Genomic DNA, 19,820 nt, shown 5'->3' with positions numbered 1-19,820 from the left:
CAAGTGCCAGAATTTCAGTCTGTCATCTCACTTATTGAAATGTGACAACACTTTATTGAGAATAGATTTTATTTTGTTTCTTGTGAAGCATAATTTAAAGTCAGCCACAAGTGAGAGCAGGGACAGATCAAATGTAACCCTGTGCTGGGTGTGAGATGCACAGGAAGCAGCAGCAGCAACAGTGGCAACAGGACAAATTCAAATTCAAAACAACTTTATTAATCCCACTAGGAGCAATTAGTTACAAGCAGCTTGTTGTACACAGAAAAACACAGTAACATCCAACAACATATAAACAAACAATACACCAAGGAGCTAAAATGTGGAATAAAATCTATAAATAATGTTGATAAATAAACTTGGTACAACACAATAAAAGATCAGATTAAAAAAAAAACCCCCAAAAAAACCTACGGAGCATTTAAAAGTCGGATTGCAGAGGGGATAAACGATTTTGAATGGCAGTTAGTTTTACAAGCAGGTAAACCATAACGACACCCTGATAGCAACAGAGAAAATTCACTTGCAAGAACATGTCCAGAAGAAGCCAAAATACTTGCTACTTTCCGGAGGATTTGTCGGTTGCAGAAAGCAGCAGCAGAGAGACAGTGACTTTGATAGCTAAAATAGACCACTCAGTTGGTGATGGCAATGACCAAGCTCAGCTGACACATCAGCTGATCCGGAGCTGCAGCGCCACTCCAAGCTTGTCTTCCTGAACTTGCTTTGCAGGCTTCGCTTCATTTCCCTACAGGGAGCATAGGAGAGCACATTATTTTTAATAAAATACTGTATTTCAGCCTGACTTTTGTTGGAAATATTACTACTAGTGTGCCCGGTGATGGTGTATCGGTTAATATCCTTGCCTCTAGAGCAGTGGTTCTCAACGTGGGGTTCTTGAGGGAGTTCCAGGGGGTCCCCAGCAAATTGATAAATTGTTAAACTTCACCATTATTTAATTTACAAGACGTTAACACGATAAGAGAATGTGGAAGAATGACTATTTTGATCATAGTTTCACTGTTATCTCTCTACCTACAATACAGTCATGGGATTCTGGACAAAATCATATCTAACAATACAAATATTCTCAGATTTGGGTCCCAGAGAAAAAATCTCATCAAATGGGGGGTCCGGGGCCCTAATATGGACAAAATTAGGGGTACTTGATACAGTATGAAAAAGGTTGAGAATCACTGCTCTAGAGCCACATGTCCCCCTGCTGGCCTGGAATCAAATTCCATCACAACTTACTCTGTTGTGTTTTCCTACTCTGGGATTTCTCAGGTTCCCTACTGTCTGTCTCAATGAAGAAAAAATAATATGGGGATTGGACGGCCCACTCTGCTTTAAAACAAAGCCTCATACTGGTTCTGCACTGGGTGCTTGAGGACCGGCAAGAACTGCGGTAGCACATCCAAATCATTGGCATGATTACAATGTGGTTATGGGTTTGTCCTTCAACATCCCCCAGAAGCTATTACACAAATAAATGCATAAAAATAGCCTTGACCTGACATCAGCCCTCCACATTTTTAAAACATCATTGTGGAAATAATGGTGAGCTATGATGTGACTCTTAATTATGCCATGTGAGCAAAACTGGACTGGAAGTTATTACTCACTGGTGCTGGTTTGAAAAATAATAATAAATAAATGTTTTTTCTATCTATTAGTAAGTGATGATTTTTTTTTCCCAACATGAGATATCTGGAGTGTCCCAGAAGATAACAGACTACTTTTCTGGCATCACAGTCATCTATTAATTGGCAGGCATGCTGTTTCCACTCCCATGTTAAAGCAATATTCCACTTAGTTTTAACATGGGGGTTATTCAGCACTTGAGCACCATGAAAACCAGAATATAAACTACTCACCAAGATCAGATGCAGCTGGACGAGTTTGTAGCTTTCAGATTTTTACTTCCCATTCATTTGAATGAGCCAAGAAAATAACCTGAAAACTGACATTTAACACGTTGGTGAACAGATTCAACAACAGATCCTGCTGCTGTGATTTTCAACTGACGTTTTCGAACATAATTTCGCCAAATAGCATTTTTATTGATAGAAGAGAACATAGCGGAGGGATACCATTTGGGATAGATAGTTCCTGTTTGGGAGACCGGATCTACTTTTATTTTTAAATACTAGTTTTAGTGTAAACCAAGAATAAAAATCCAAATGAGGACGGACCCAGGATGCTTTGTTGTCTTAAAAGCAGGATCTGTTGTTCACAAATGTTAAATGTCAGTTTTCAGGCTATTTTCGTGACCTCATTCAAATGAATGGGAAGTAAAAATCCAAACGTGTGAGAGAGTGTACAAATAAGTCAATTTGGGTTCATGGTCAACCTTTCTCAGCTGATAGGCTTGTTGACCGTCCACACACTGGTTTTCCTGGTTGCTCCGGTGACATGTTCACTATGTTGCTCGCACTGTGGATGCAAAGGAAGTGTAGATACAGGGTATTGGATGAGTATATTGTTAGATCGTTGTTGACAGTGGGTGTGGAGGGTGGTGGTTCTGGGACACCACAACTTCCTTTGCTTCCTCTAGAGGTGTTCCAGGTCTAATTCAACCAGAAATATGTGATGGGAGGAGCCCATTTGCTAACCCCTGATTAACCTGCTCTCACTTTGGTCAAGGTTTGGATTAAGGTTATGGTTAAGGTTAGACCAGGGGGTCCCCAGCAAACTGATGAATTGTTAAACTTCACCAATTAGAGAATGTAGAAGAATTACTATTTTGATCATAGTTTCACTCTTATCTCTCTAACTACAATACAGATAGTCTTGGAAATCTGGACAAACTTATATCTAACAATAAAAATATTCTCAGATTTGGGTCTGAGAGACAAAATCTCATTAAATGGGGGTCTGTGGCCCTAATGTGGACTAAATTAGGGGTCCTTGATATGAAAAAGGTTGAGAATCACTGGGTTAGACAACTAAAACAACTTTACGTTAAGGTTAGGGAAAGGCTTTGGTCATGATTAAATAAATAAAACCTAAACCAAAACTTGACTCACAGTAGAAATCTTCTTGGTATGAGTTGGGAATCGAGCCCGGGTCGTTGGAGTTGAAGGCAAATGTTTACAACCATCCACCATGCTACTTCAATGTCAAACTACTTCCTGTTTCTAGTCGTGCCTCCTTCACATAATCTGTTCGTGGTGGGAAAACATATTTCTCTCACTTTTTGTGTGTGGAGCATGCATTTGCATTTTAAGAGATTGTGCTCATTTCACAAAATTTCAGGAGATCAGGCCGGGTTGGTATGGGTGTGAACGTGGCTGCAGTAACAATGGAGACAAAGACAAAATTGAGAAAATGCACTGTATGTACACTTTAATGATAAAAGAATATTAAGACACAAGTTGGAGTCTGTGGATTAGACAGTAAAAAACTCTTTTTAAAACGACGTTATTGTGATTCTCTCTGTTCCACAGTATGAACAAGGCTCCCAGTGATGGCTGGGTTTCCATTAAGGTGGATGGTAAGAGGTTATTCATTGTACAGTAATCGGAGGTCAATTTTGTAACACAGCATTGGATCCTTTTTCCCTTTTTGATGGTGTGTGGATTTCAGATTTCCTTGAACCTGGAATACAAAATTAAAATTAGTTTGAGAATTAACCCTATATAATTTTACATGCAAATAATCACTCGGAAACACTAAGGAATTATGAGACTATATACATTTTAGGTTTATCCATGTTTACATGCACACAATACAATTACTGTGAATAATTAAATAGCAATAGTTTGATTAAAGCATTTACATGGATTGAAGTAATGCAATCTCCCCCAAGATCCCGGGTTTACATGGAAATATTTGATTATCATATTAGTTAATTCAGAGTAGAATGTGATATCAGATCCACTTTGTGGCCATTTTGATATCAGAGGAAAAATGTCAGATCATTTTGTCAGATTTGTTTGATATTCTTGATATTTTTACAGAACCTTAATAGCAGTTTTATTCTCAGTGTTAGCAGAAAGCAAAAGTTGCTGTTAACGCACTCATGTCTCTCAAGATTCTACCAGAGGGTGGCAGTGTCTAGTCTAGAAAGCACAAGAAGAAGGGGCGGAGCTACCAACATGTAGTCCCGCCCCAACTTCCAGCTTGCAGGATTGCTTCACGGCACAAAACGAGAAGAGGTTCACTGTTCTTCCAGCACAAATGGAGCTAAAGCTGTCGAGTTTCTGGCGATAGCAGATGGTGGAAGGAGTGAAAGGCCGATGGATAAATAATTTTCAATCTATTGCCAGCAGTTGTCCTCAAATCGATTGATTCTGCACAAATGATGGCCACAAATAGGTAATCTTTTGGGAATTTGGAATTGGCAGAAAAACTGCCACATGTATTAATGAAAATGAATGATTAGGTGGTTGAAGAGTAAACGTGTAAGGTAGGGATTTATTTATCCATGCAGCTGGCATTGTGGCAAAAACCACTTTGCTCATATTGGTGCCATTATGAAATACTCACCCTCTCAGTCGGGGGGCACGTCCACACCAGCCCTGAGCTTCCTTGTAAACCACCCTGGACAAAAACTGAAGACAAACAGTCTGTCAGGCCTGAGCTGGGCACAATCAATGTTTCCTTACAAAACTACAGCGCAGCTATACGTATATGATTATCAGTCAAAGTATGCAAAATTGTGCAAAAAGTTGTCGGAATAAGCAGTAATGAGCAGTTCACAAAATGCACGTTAAGTAGCTTGGTTTTGGTACATTTTTGGTACAACTGTGAAAAAATGCCATTGCCAAGCTGCTTTTTATGTATTTGATGAAACAAACCCTTTACATTTTAAATAGATAGCAGTATTATGAAGTTACATGGATATAATGCATTCACAATTTTGGAGTGAATATTAAGTGAAACCAAACTCAGTTTGACAATTTTATCACTTGACTGACTTAGGGTGATTTTGATAGCAAAGAGGGCTACTGTAAATTAGCTTAGCTAGCGGCTGTATAGTTAACCTACAGTAACCACGAAGTAGCCTCAAGTAACAGCTTGGAGTTGGGAAATTATTTTCTGTGGTGTATTGCAGTAAATACAAATAGTCAACGCTTGTTCTACATGGCACCAGTTTTGAAAATAGTGCACAGCCAGCAAGTTTAACTAAGGGGCTGTAGTTTTTGAAATCACAAACTATGATTTAACCAAATGAAATTAGGTTTCACTCATCACTATTATCCCCGCACGTATAGTGTAGATAGTTCCACAATTCAATACTAAATCAACAACAACTAAAATGTTCCCATATGGGGGGCTGTGGTCTAATGCATTTCCCTTCCACATGAAAATGTTTGAGGAACCGTGGTGTACTGAATTAATGCTATTTTTGACCATGACGTTTCAGCCTTGGCGTGTTGTAGTGTAAGAGGATAGAGACTGGAGAGTTGCCTGATGTCGGTAAATTGCGAATGTAGTGTTACTGACCAGGCAGGCCAAGACGTCAGCAGAGATGAGCATGTAGAAGACATTGTTCCAGCCGGTCGGAGAAATCACACCGGCTAACAGAGGACCCAGGGCGGCTCCTACAGGAAAACAGATTGGATCATCTCAATACAGCTGGACTCATGGCCAAAAATAATTAGCCAACAAACAGAAAACATTAAAACATGAAGTTCAACGCAGAGGGTTTTAAGTATTTTGGCTCTACTTTATTAAGAGCAATGTTCTCACTTCCTCTTAAATTGCAATTTAATTGCATTTCTTGAATTGGACATTACTTGATGACCTGGGATTATGTTTTCCTTAGAGCTATTTTATTCCTTGACCATCCAAACATAGGTTAATACATGTTTTAAATCCTATCAGGGGCAGTTCAGCAGATATAGAGGAAAACCCATTTGCTGGTAATGGAGGAAAGAAAAATGCAATGCAATGGCCAATTGGTGCCATTTTTGGGATGCTGCAAATCTGAAAATCTTGGCATCAAACGTGTACATGTACATGTATAACTGTACAATTTTGGTGCTTTTATACAAATCTGAATGAGTCATGTACATTTTATGTCACCTGAAGCTCATTTTAAGCAAAACATTTTGAAATTTTGAAAAAAAAAAAACGAAATCAAATATAACACGTTAAGAAATCTAATCATATGTTTATAGAACAAGTTTACAGCTATCAAACAATGTTTCAGTGCAACCTTCTGGTTTTTGTTGATTTTGTTTTGTACAATTAAATGATGAATATTAAGTTTTGTTCATTTATTATACAACCCCAAATACATTCCTTTTAAAACTCTTATCTTATGCAATTTAAGTATTAAAAATATAATAATTTATAGCAACAAAAACATGTTTTGACGTGACAAGATATTCATTCATTCATTGTCTGTACTCGCTTATTAAGTGCATCTGATGGAGGTGACGGAGATCTGACAATGTTGACAGAGATCTTACAGCAGGTAATGTTGTAATGCCTTGTCTGAATTAATACTCCCAGATATTAAAATATAATATCTGGGAGTATCTAGTTCATATTTACAAAGTAAACACCATGTTTTTAGTGGTTACGGGTGTACATCAAGTCTCATAATAAGGAAACATTAGGCATATCTGTTACGAATATGTGGAAAAAATGGTGAAAAATGTATGTTTACTTTAAGTACACGTTAATGAAACATGACAAGACATATTAGTATTTACCATTATCATAAATAATTGTCAAGCCACCATAAAAGATGCTTTGGTGATGTTTCAAATTATGTATCACCATCAAACAGAAAACTTGACCCAAATACCACATTTTTAAATATGTGTTGTACTAGTTTTAACATTAAAATTGTATTTTCAATTGTATTTTCAACAAGGGCAGCGCTTTTTTGTGGGACATATTTTGTCCCAGGTCTCAAGAATCAGTTATGCGCTCTTATGTATTATGCAACATTTAACTTTACCTCCTCGAAAGCAAGACAAGATCAAGATTATCAATCCTTACAGGCATTCCATACATACCTATTGACCCGGTGCCATCAATAATTGCTGTCACTGTTGACAATGCTCTGGAGTTTCCTCTCAGACTCTCATGTGTTCCCTATTGCAAGAAAGTTATTCTGTTATATTATTTATCATCAATTCAGTTCAATGTCAATCACAAGGGATGTTAAAGCTAATATTCTTTCTTGCATCACTATCATTTTCCTTTGAGAGAAGTGCTAGGTACACGCATGTAATAACTGTAATGTCAGCTGTGCTGTTTTTCAAAACAATGGAAAGAGGAAAGGAAGTAGGGCTGGGTGATATATCGTATAATATCGATATCGTGATATGAGACTAGATATCGTCTGGGATTTTGCTTATCGTAATATTGTGAAATAACTTAAATGTTACTTCTTCCTGGTCTTAAAGGCTGCGTTACAGCAAAGTGATAAAATTTTCTGAACTTATTAGCCTGTTCCGGCTGAGTGAAATGAACAATGATTGGCTTTACCTGCTCATCATATCCACATTACTTATTACTGATCATACATTACTGCTTACTAACGATAATTTCAAATTTTCAAAATTGACTTGTGTGTAAATATCTTGTAATAACACAAACACTCATCCCCATAATATTGTCACATTATCAATCGAGGTATTCGGTCTAAAATATTGTGATATTTGATTTTGTCAATATCGCCCAGCCCTAAAAGGAAGTTATGCAAAGCTTAACGCACATATATGCTCTGTGCACAAACTTTAACTTTAAAAAATTTAACCCTAACCCTTGGGTCCACAACACTAATTCAGCGTTTCAGAGTTTGTGCTCATTTAACGAAATTTTCGGAGACTGTGTTGCTTATGGTTGATGATTTTATGTGACTGCTGAGATGCAGAAGGACAGTGTTAATGGAACGGCGGGTACAGACAAACAGTGGGTTTCATAGGAGTTTGCTGTTCTCACCAGGTCAGCAGATACAGCAGTAGTGATGAGGGCGTAGGGTCCGTTCACCAGGGCTCCACACAGCAGCAGCATGCCTACAAATGCATAGAAACTGTACAGTAAATTCAGGCTAAATCTACTTATTTCAAATGAAAATGAATGCATTTGGCCATGCTATAGTCAAATAAATCAATCTTTTTAAAAATCAATTTCTGACATTACTGGGCATATGACTAATTTTGTATTTTTATAGAACAGCAAACCTTGGACAGCCATTTTGAAACTAAATATATTATTCAAGAAATCTTGTGATCTGAGCTCCACAACACTAATTCAGCGTTTCAAGCATTTTAATGTTAAATTGAATCATTTAGTCTCTTTTGAGAAGGCATCATTTAAATACAAATCCTAGAATGATTAAAAGTTGGAACCCGTACAAAAAAGTCTTACCAACTGTAGTACCGATGCTCCTTTGCCCAATGTAATTGTAGAGGAAAAGCTAGAACGTAAACAAAACAAATATTCAGAAGACATCACACATTAAACTTGACATAATGTTCACCTCTTAACATCATGCTGACTGAAGAGAAAACTATGGTGATTATCACACTGCTGCCAAAGGCTTCTCCCACTCTAATGTGAAATACCATTCACATTATTTTTTTTTTGTCATCAATTTTTTTTATTTATTTTTTGTATAATCACATAGACTTGCAGAATGTGGACACAAACATATCTACATGTTCCCATTCTACAATGAAAGGAAAACAAAGAAAAATAAGGGGAGATAAACATTATATTAACTGAATATTGGACATACTCCCCACTCTCCTCATTTACCCCACCTGTTTTACAACCCATGAGTCTCGCAGCACCAGCTAATTCCCAAGCGTCCTCCACTTTACCCTGACTAAAAGGTCAGACCCTGGCTGCCCTCGGCCTCAATGTAGAATTTGACCTCAGACCTTTCCGGTAGTTTTCCTGTAGGCTTATTCCTGATAGATTGTTCTAGATTTGTTTCCTATAGGTTTAAATGCATGTCTATACTGTATATGTATACACTGACTTAATGGACATTACTAACAAAGAATTTTGATATTTTTGCTACTCTCTTTTTCTACTCTGCTCTTGATGTAAGATTTAATACATTCCTTATTGGGGAATGTATTATTGAATTGCATTATTGAATTCTCTACTGTTGCAGACCTACTACTTTTTTCTATTTATATCTAAATTGTATATTCTAATGTTTTTCTACTGTTTTTTCTACTCCGTGAATCTTTATCTGGTGGTTCCTTGAATACTGTAGACATATGGATGTGAATGGCCTTTTCTAGATGCTGTTTTTCTAGGTTCATGCTGATTGCCCCATGATGTCATTGATTTGGAACACATGTTTTGTAGATTATATATGTCACTGTGATGATGTGATATTTTATCCTGAAGAAGGCAATGTGTTGAAACGTTGATCCATAATTTAAAATAAAACGCATCGGTACCCATCATGACTAATGGTAATTCGACAGGTATGACCTCATAAGCAATCAAACCAGGGGCCCACCGGTTAGGTGATGACCTCACAAACTAGGCCATCCTGCCAACTGTGGTTTAGTAATTTGATGTATGAGGTTACACTTACCATTGGGGCAGCAGCAAGTAACATGACGCAGCAGGTGGTTCCTCTGCCACCAGTGTAGTCAGACACCAGGCCAGCCATGATGCCTCCTGTAGACACAAAACACACTAAATCAGATGATGGTTTCCTTAAAGTAACAAGGAAACAGCGTTTTGCAGGACATAACGCAGTGAGGGACTGGTCAAAAGTGGGGAAGTTGGATCAAAATAAACATGGAAAGAGAGAAGTAGTGAAGCCCATTGCATATTCAGTGTAGCTGGAGATGCATAAATGGCATAAATGTCTATGGAACAGGATCACATACACTATCAGAGTACAGGGGCCTGTTTCACAAAGCACGATTAGTGGGTTAGCGAGCTTATTTTGGGCTTAACCCTGGCTTTTTGGTCTCATGACGGTGGATCACTTTTAAGTGGGGTAGATCACCATGGCATCTTGGGCTGCACAGTTAACCTGCTCCAGAGCAGGTTATGTTCAGGCTATCAGATCCAAATATATAACAAGCCCGCTGCCTCACCAATCGCCAAAATGGCTTCCCCATTCATGGATGATCCCGTTGCCTTTACTGCAAACTTATAAAACCAGATATGGACAAGTAATAAAATGAACTGTACAGGGAGAGACTGTTGAATTAACAGATAGTCACAAGGGCTCTTTGCAGGGCAAGGGTGTATAGAGGCTGTCAGAAGTCCTTTAATTTCCCAGATGATTTATCATATCAGAGATATAATAAATGGTTGTAGTGTGTTTCCAGGTCCTTTGCTTCTATCAAATTGCAGGTAGCTTACATTAGTTCACTATAGTTATCAATAATTAATCAACTTTACTGTGTGCTGAAATTGTTTCATAGGATTCCCAAGAGTGATTGGTGCTATAGATTGCACCCATATTCCCATGACCACAGCCCTGGGGAACATGAGGCCGACTTTGTAAATAGACAATCTTTTTATAGTCTCAATGTGACAACACAATATTGTATCAATGAAAAGTATGCCGGCCGTGCCTTAGTAGTCACGTTTACAGGCACATCAAAAATGAATGAGACCCCTGGTCAGTGTCAGTGGCACATCTTCTTAGCCACTCTTATTGCCAAGTTAAGTTCTGGAACTGATTTTAAGATTTTACTGACTATTTTTAAGGCCTCGCTGGCTCTGGTTCCTAGCTATGTCACAGATCCTCTGCCCAATACAACCGCAGTCTTCTATTGTTGGCCACTGAGCAGTAATTGTTGAGGAAGGGGAGAATGTCACTCATTGACTTTCCCATATTTTCCCAGCCATTCTGGGAATTTAAACCTCCTAAACCCATCCTCCTGGTCAGTCCAAACTCTGAGCTGAAGACCAAAGATGATGTTGTTGGAAACTTTTTATTTCGAGATAAGCTACTTGCTATATTTCCATCTGTAGTCACAGACATAACAGTCATGCACAGTTAGTTGGAAGTGATCTTGCGAGATTATGTGATAACAGATCATTAGCATACAAACAGATGACAAAATCATCTGTCAATCAATGGGCTGGAAGCTTACCCAGGATTCCTCCTACATCAAATAGTGTTGACATGTCCCCAGCCTGCCTCGCCTCAAAATGTGCTGAAAATCAAAATATATTAACTTTATAAATGTATTACAAATGATGTGGTTAAAATGTAAGTATTATATCCTGATCATTGGGTGAATAGAGCATGTGTGTAAATACTGACCAACATTTGAGATGTAGAGGGGAAGCCAGTACAGGAAGGTATAGCTGACCAACTTGGCAAAGAGTAAACAGAGGGAGAACTCTACCACACCCTGTGTAGGACATACAGAACGCCATGCTTACTACTGGATACATCTTTTCTCATCTCAAAAATTCATCATTATTATTTTTACTATAATAATCATAATCATAGTAATAGTAATAGTAGTAGCAGTAGAAGGATTATATGTGAAGAATATATACAGAGAGAGGGGTCAGTAAATGTTTTTGAAAATGATACATGATGTAGCACCTTAATGATGTAGCACCTGAACACAAAATCATACTGGCATGACATTTATGGGGTTAAAAATGAAGGAATTAACAGTTGTTCCAACTCACAGGTATACTGAGAGCTCCACAGAAGCTGATGGCCTCTGTGTGGTCCTCAACAACCTCTGGAGGCTCGGTGATCGCAGAAGCACTGTTGAAGATCTCCTCAATGTTGGAGGAGTTTTGTACCTGAGGCTCCTTCTCACCACTCTCCTGATCACACTAACACATAAACACACATAAACACACACACATTGTTTTGTTCTAGTTCTGAATGAGTTATGGCCATCATGCCACGGGTGAATGGAAACATGAATGTGGCTCTGATGTAACTCACATGGTGCTGAGGAGGTGTGCAATTGACATCCTCGGGTTCTGGGAAGGGGGAAAACAATGGGACTTTCTTTACAACAATTTAGAAATTTAAGACAAACTCGGAGTTTGACAATCAACAACTAAGATGTGCGATCTGGAAGACAACTTTTTTTGTTTGCGTGATGTTTGCATGTTCAGTCCTTTGCAGTCAAGTTTATTTAGAGCGCTTTTAATAGATGGGTTTGCCATTAAGTGTTTCACGAAAAACAAGGGACGCAAAAACATATTAAAAAAATTAGGATAATAAAAGAGATCAAAGGAGTATAACAAAAAACTCAAAGCAACAGGACAGAGCTTGTGTGTGTGTGTGTGTGTGACGGGCAATATCAGGGCAGCCTGCAGGAGAAGTAAGTGAATGACAGACTGCAGCTGAGTGTAAAGGCAGGTTGTAGATTGTGCTGAGTAAATGAGTCTTAAGTCTGTATTTAACTATTGAGACAGTGTCTGATTCCCTGATAAAGGCATGAAGCTCATTACAGAGGCAGAAGCAATAGGAGAAGGCTCTGCACCCAGTGGGATTCTGTAATCAGTTTATGCAATTAGCCTACAGGGTGCCAGTGAAAGAGACCAAGACCAGAGTAATATACTTGTGTTTTCTGGTTCGCATAAGTACTCAAGCTGCTGAGTGTGACATCAGTTTTTATAAGTCGGTAAAGCAGAGAAGATGCATAATCTTGGGTGCATTTCTAAAATGAAGATATACCGTTGATTTGGTTGTCAAAGGAGAATCTGAACCAAAGATGATACCAAGATTTTTGACAGAATTCTTTAGGGTAACAGCACAGCCATTGAAATTAAAGAGAGAGTGGGTGTGTCTGTGTGTATGTCTACTTATTTTATTTTTCTGCTCTTATGTGTTTTTATTCTTCTTGCATTTTTATTCTTGTCTTTTAATACCAATTTCTGTAAAGCACTTTGGTACAAACTAGATTTGTTTTTTAAAGCGCTACATAAATACACTTGAACTTGATTCTTTTATTGTCAACATTAAGGCACTATTGAATTGCCTCTCGTAACTGGAATGTGGTGGTGTGTATGTGCGCGTGTTATGAAGCAGGTGAAATGATACTGACTCTCAACCAGGAAGAAGAAACAAAGGATCCCAGTGGAGGCAATGATGAGGCCAGGGACGATGAAGGACATTCCCCAGGCCGAGGAGACAAAGACTCCCGCTATGAGGGAACCCAAGATGTTTCCCACCGAGGTGTGGGAATTCCAGACGCCCATGATGAACCCTCGCCTGACCGAAGCACAAGAACACAAGGGATGAGCAGTTTTCTTTTCTTTTTCATGATGGCATGACAGCTGCCATCAAAAGTATCAAATCTGCAGTCTTAGATTTTAATAGACTTTTTGTAAGTAACCCACAGCCAGACGATAGCAAGAGATATCAAGATAGCAAGTTGGAGGAAGGATTGTAATGTCTGTCTGTCCAAGACAAAACTAAACTCCTTGTTATTGGCCCACACCACACCATTGCCAGACAAAGATCCTTGAACTCCATACATCAAGCTAGTGGTGGGGGGTGTCAACCCCAAAAGAGTTGATTCCTGGCATTAGGGATCCATTATCTGAGATCCAGATCCAGTCTGATTTTTTTCCGCAGATTTACCTTCATAAACAAGATCTCTAAAGTGTTCTCACTTTGACCTTGAATAACATGACAACACACAAACCTAATCAAACATGTTTTCTACTTGTATCTCCTTTCACTTTTGCATCATTGGGTAATCTCGGATTGTGCGTCTGCATACGTTTGTGTGTGTGTGTGTCGGCCGACTACAAAAAGAAGTAACTGATACTGCATAATCAGCAATACTGAGCCCCAGTGCAGAACATGCAGTACTCACTTCCCCTTTCCAAACCAGTTGCCCACACAGGCCACTACTGCCGGCCAGCCGGTCGTTTGCATCAGTCCGTTCATGGCCTGGGGAATGGAAGGAAAGAGAGGGAGGGAGGGAGACTATGTGAATTTAGTGTATTAAAGCCTCTTTTTATCACTATGAGGCAATACTACAAACAATAAATATAATATACATGACCACAAATCCTACAGAGAGTGAGAGAGTAAGGAGGTCACTAGGCAGTGCTTCGTAACATTCCCACGCCAAGCTTAAATAAGCCCTTGAGACAGTCATATGATGCTGATGTGAGTCATGTGATGTGTGAGTGGTGTCTGACTAAGCCTCCATGAGAATGTTTCATTTGATTTTTACAACTTGCTTCTTATCTATCTATTATATCTTTAAAGGAACAAGAAGTACGATTTTTACTGTTCCGTAGCACAAAATGGTCATAATATACACTGCCCGTCAAAAGGTTGGACACACCTGATTGAATGCACTATGTTTTTCATCATCTTAAAGCCATTTTGATCTAAAGACTTATGTTTAAATGCTTGAAATTTGTTTCTTGGGCAAATATAAATAGTGAAGTTGATGCCTATGTATGAATTTCTTTCCAAAGCCTTTGTCTTTCCATCAAGGCAAAGGGCGGCTACTTTACAGAATCTAAAATATAAGATAGTTTTGATTTGTTTAACACTTTTTTGGTCACTGCATAATTCCATTTGTGTTATTTCATAGTTTTGATGTCTTTACTATTATTCTAAAATGTGGAAAATAGTAAAATTAAAGAAAAATGTGGTGTCCTCAAACTTTTGACAGGCAGTGTATTTATAGAGAGTTGACAGGCTTGTTGATCAATACCAATGATTCAACGATTACATGGCCAGCTGCTGAGATTTCTGGCTTTCATTTCTGGCCTGTACTCACACTTCACACCCAGTGTTACAGTGATCGGCCGTCAACAGCCAATCAGAGTTCTGTCCTTCCTTGTTTCCCTACGAATGTGATTTTACAATAGTTCCATCTGGGTAAGTGCAAAATTGACAAGAAGTGGATTACAGCCATTCAAAGCTTCCCAGTTCTCTACAACTTTTATTTCAAAGACGCCTCGAAAACAATGCTTGGAGAACAGTTGCATCTATCATTGGGGTCAACTGTAGCCTGTAATGTCTGTACCTGGACAAAGGCGTAGTACCATATGGAGTGGATGTTCCAGTAGAAGCCGAGACCAAACAGACACGTGAAGAAACCACTCAGCAGCATCCCAACACTCAGGTAGTAACGCAACGGCAGGCGCTCTCCAAATATCCCACTGGAAAAACACAAAAATCATGATGTAAATGATTATGATTCAACATAAACATTCAGACAAGTATACACAGCTTGCTCAGCCAACAGCAATGCATACAAACCTGAAAAACATGCCGATGGCATAAGCAACCAGGAAGGAGTTATCCAAGACCCCAAACAGTGTCTTGTAGTTGTCCTGGTCTACAGAGAGAAAACAGCATTTTCAATTCAGGAATGTTAAATACATGTGTACATTATTTCTCATCAATGAGGCAACCAAGTTGGCTAGAGATCATATCAAGTAAAGGACTCACCGAAGGGTTGCCAGTCACACCAAGTAGCATTGTCGGTTACGTTAAGGTCTACTGGCCGAATGACTGTGGAACAGTTTCTGTGTAGCTCATTCTGAATATCAAAGAAAATAACATATAAGGATGCAGGTCAGTTGGCCTACAAGTCCAACAACCCAACCAAATATCTCATAGACATAGTAGAATACAATAATACAAAGCTGTTAATATTCAGAAAGTACCAAACAAAATTGAACTGCTATGGTATTAAGTCATTGGCTGATGTTTTAACATTGATATTGTGATACTTATATATATAAACAGGGGCTATCGAGAAACTTGTGAGTGCAGCCACCTCTCTAGAAATGTGTGTTTTTATGCCTGGTAGCATTTCAAAGCTATGAATTTATTACGGCTACAGTTTGTTGACAGCAGTGACAGCCAAATAGGTAAAAGTGGGCATGGCTGTAACACCATGAAAGGCAAAGAAAAATATAATCTAAATATTTAGTTCAGTTTTTAACAATGATATCCATGATAGTAGGTTAGCTACAATATTAATGGTTTGTGTTTGCCTGGTTCTTGGGCTAGTTTGCTAGCCTTGCTAGTTGGAGGCTAGTGGCAAAAGAAACATCAAGGTAAGTTAGTAACATTATTGAATAACGGGGATATACATTTTCTGTCTTTTTTTAACACAGTCACCTTAACAATGCTGATGGGTTTCCGTGAAAGATGGTAGGCAGTGTAGAAGAGGAAGGTGAGGAAAAGGGTGAAGCCTCGATACCTGCAGAGGAGAAATTACATGAAGGTTTTTAGACTTTGATTCTTTCGCCATGCCATGTCCCAGCAAAATCTGTCTTTTATGACAATGTGCATTTATATGCTTGATATCAGCAGCACAAGGTGGCACATAGGGGTATCTTGCTTATAGTCGGCCTAATAAAATAGGCTACCTTAAATTTTAGCAACGTATCCAGTTACAGCACATTTCTTGGCCATTAGTTAACTTTATATAAATTGTTCAGTAGTGTGTATGGCAATGGTATGGTAAATATGGCTTATTCATGCTATGCTTCATTTAAATTGAGCTTAATAAACATATTTAAGAGTTCACATCACAATCTAGGAGGGAATAGCTCTGCTTTATAAGAAGAGCTTAAGAAGAATTTCATAGCAGCTATATGGCACATTCAACAACACTGACTCCATTATGTCAGCCTTCATTATCTGTTCAGTATGTAATTTGTCACATAGTAGTGACAACGTGTTCATTTGAGCAAGCATTTCAATTAACTATCATGCTTCATCCCACTAAAGTTTCAGCAACAGGCAACAGGCTGAATGAAAATACTGAATATGCAACGATTGTATTCAACAGCAAAATCACATGTGGACAGCTTTGTTCTCCTAACATGCAACTTTCACATTTATGAATATTGCTTTCTGTGGGTTCAAAGTTCTGCACATTCGTTTGTAAGTAAAATCTCTGTCAATGCGAACTGTGGTTCTACTGGTTCTTCTGGTTCCGCGATAGGGAGAAGTTCAAGCTTTGACTTGCCTTGCTTACCTGGTAGAAAAATGACTTAAGAACTTTTAAGAATCCTCAGGTTTCATGATCCACCAAGCGGCAATGAAGTCAATAAAATGTCAGCTTTTAGAACTGTAACCTGTCTGTAGAACTGCCTGTTATTCCCACAGTCTTCGTCCACCACAATACATCGTGAATGGAGAAGTGAAGAAGTTCGAGAGAGTTGAGATTTTATTGAAATAGTGCTGCTTGGCGAATCGCCTCGTTTCGTTAAATGTCTTAATTCATGTTCTACCAGGTACTTCTGCCCAATAAGCAAGCAAGCAAGTATGGAAATGCCCGATTTTTAAGGCGTGAAGCTATCGTACAACAGAACCACGGGTCTACTTGGCAGAACGCCTCAATGAGAACAAGCAGTAATTTGTTTGGATACTAAAATTCCGCAAAGTGAACTCGCTGGGCTTATTGACCCCTATGTAAGTTCACAGAATGTGCGTTTATCGATGTGGCAAAGCCAATCATTTACAGTGGAGAGATAAGAGACAAATTGACCAGAGCTGTTCCCTTAACCCTACCGCCAGCCTCTATAAGCTCTCTATATGAAAGCATGACGAACAATAGGAATCAACCATAATGGAAACTTACCAACTATCTCGAGAAAAAGTCGTGATAAGTTGTATGCCGGGAGCCAGAGACGACCTCATCTTTGGTAAAAACTTGATAAAACTGGATAAAAACACTTAGAGTCTGACTTGAGACATGTCCACGAAGTAAGCTACTAACCTAGTTAAGGTAAAGCCGGTAAAGCATCTGAGTTATAATACAGTTATAAAACAGTACGAGGAGAAACAGCCCTGCATAGAAACAGGTTGTAGCCTGCTGATTACGGTCACACAGCGCTGGTTAGCCTACGGCAATAAGACACAGTTGCTTGTTTTGTTTTAGTGAAAAATGGATCTCTGTGTCTGATAGAAGAATGAAAGCTATAGTAATGGAAGCAGCGGTCCTCCAGCTTCCCGGTGAGGGAGAAAGTCCGTAAACATCCAGCAGATCTCCATACTGACTGGCTGCGTTTAAATACACCGGGCTGGAGAGCCAGCCTGGCCCTCTATACACTCATGACCGCTACCGATTACATATAAATTAGTGTCCATTCTGAATAGACGAGTATTATTGTTATTATTATGATGATTATTCCAGTGGGTTTTCCAGACAGATCCTCCCGGTGGACATGTGATCCTCCTCTCTGACGTCACGGGGGACAGGAAACGGCATAGGCTTACTGTATCGATTTTCTTGACTACAAGGCAAGGCAAGTTTATTTATACAGCACATTTCATACACATCGGCAATTCAAAGTGCTTTACATAAATAAAAGAAAAATAAAGACATAGGTAATAAAAGATATAAAAAGTGAAAGTGCATTAAAATCGTTTTAAAAAGACAGCGCAAAAAGATATAAAAGATAATAAATAGATATACAATTTAAAATATATATACATATATATAAATATTCCAGTGCAGATAAGCGTTGCCCTAAATTTCTTAAAAAGCACAGGTGAACAGAAAAGTTTTAAGCCCTGATTTAAAAGATTCTAAAGTGAAGGCTGACCGCAGATTTTCTGGAAATTTGTTCCAGGCATGAGGAGCATAAAAACTAAAAGCTGCTTCTCCATGCTTTGCTCTGACCCTGGGAACAGTAAGCAGACCAGTACCTGAAGACCTGAGGGGTCTGGAGGAGATCAGAAATGTATTTTGGTCCTAAATCATTTAGTGCTTTATAAACATGCAACAGAATTTTAAACTCAATTCTTTGGCACACAGGAAGCCAATGCAGTGATCTCAGCACTGGAGTGATGTGGTCCATGTTCTTAGTCCTGGTTCGAACCCTGGCAGCAGCATTCTGGATGAGCTGCAGTTCTCTAACAGCTTTTTTAGAGAGACCTGTAAAGACACTGTTACTCATAGTCAAGCCTACTAAAAATAAATGCATGAACAAGTTTTTCGAGTTCCTGGACATGAATTCTTTAATTCCTGCTATATTTCTGAGGTGATAGTAGGCAGATTTTGTAATTGTCTTGATGTGGCTTTTAAAGTTTAGGTCACAGTCCAACTACACCAAGATTTCTGACTTGGTTTTTAGTCTTCAGTGAGAGGGATTTGAGGTGAACACTGACTTTAAGTCTTTCCTCCTTGGCACCAAAAACAATTATTACAGTTTTATCTCAGAATCAGACTTATTGCCAGGTATATTTACACATATGAGGAATTTGACCTGGTGAGGTTGGAGCGAAATAAATAAAAATAGTAAATAAAATAATAATCAAGCAAATGATCAAAATTAGAGAGCACCAGTTTTGCTAAATGTTCAATGGAACAACCTTACTACCTCACTTCATAGTCAATCCTCATTGAATCTAAAACTGTTTTTCTTGAAAGAGTAAAGTATAACATGATGCAAAAGGTTGCACTCCCTTTCCCCATAATCCCTTGAATTCCTTAATTTTCTACTCTGTTTTGTTTGTGTTACATATTGTATGTGTGCACGTGTGTGTCTGTGTGTGTGTTGGTCCATGTGTGTGCAAGTGTATATGTGGATGTGTTTGTATGACATACAGTATATATATATGTGAATTTATAACATATTAACAAATGTGTAAATTGTGGAGATCTAAAGTTCAGTTGAGAAAAGGCAAGTGTTTTGCATCCTGTGTGTCTGTGCTTCATGAACCGAATACAAAATTCCCAAACAGTGATTCTCAGCATCCTGTGTGTCATGCCTCCTAACAGCCACTAGGGGCGGAAAGGCTAACTGGTGTCCAAAACCTTGGCCCAGCCTCCTTGAATCAGTCTTTAGCACTTTTTGAATTTGTATGGCGATTCATAGCGGTCTGGTCAAGCCTATCTTTCTGTTAGTTGTCCGTTATCAAAATGTTTGACCAATTACAGTAGCAA

General features: G+C 38.6%; 1 protein-coding gene across 1 annotated transcript; it reads right to left on the bottom strand.

Annotated features, from left to right (window-relative positions):
- Positions 1 to 3,322: 3,322 nt before the first annotated feature.
- Positions 3,323 to 18,099, bottom strand: slc37a2 (solute carrier family 37 member 2). Its single transcript, XM_071926951.2, has 18 exons — positions 17,511 to 18,099; positions 16,040 to 16,121; positions 15,362 to 15,452; positions 15,170 to 15,248; positions 14,934 to 15,069; positions 13,761 to 13,837; positions 12,984 to 13,150; positions 11,873 to 11,910; positions 11,605 to 11,757; positions 11,225 to 11,315; positions 11,052 to 11,114; positions 9,527 to 9,612; positions 8,338 to 8,386; positions 7,909 to 7,982; positions 6,978 to 7,056; positions 5,452 to 5,549; positions 4,492 to 4,556; positions 3,323 to 3,600 (listed from the first exon to the last, which is right to left on the bottom strand). Exons 1-18 carry the CDS (start codon positions 17,567 to 17,569, stop codon positions 3,585 to 3,587), a joined length of 1,503 nt encoding a protein of 500 aa, XP_071783052.1. The 5' UTR covers positions 17,570 to 18,099; the 3' UTR covers positions 3,323 to 3,584.
- Positions 18,100 to 19,820: the final 1,721 nt, after the last annotated feature.

This window comes from Centroberyx gerrardi, chromosome 11, assembly GCF_048128805.1.
Source record: "Centroberyx gerrardi isolate f3 chromosome 11, fCenGer3.hap1.cur.20231027, whole genome shotgun sequence".
Lineage (NCBI taxonomy): Eukaryota > Metazoa > Chordata > Actinopteri > Beryciformes > Berycidae > Centroberyx > Centroberyx gerrardi.
The sequence above is the reverse complement of the archived record's forward strand: the minus strand, read 5'-3'. Positions and strand labels throughout refer to the sequence as shown.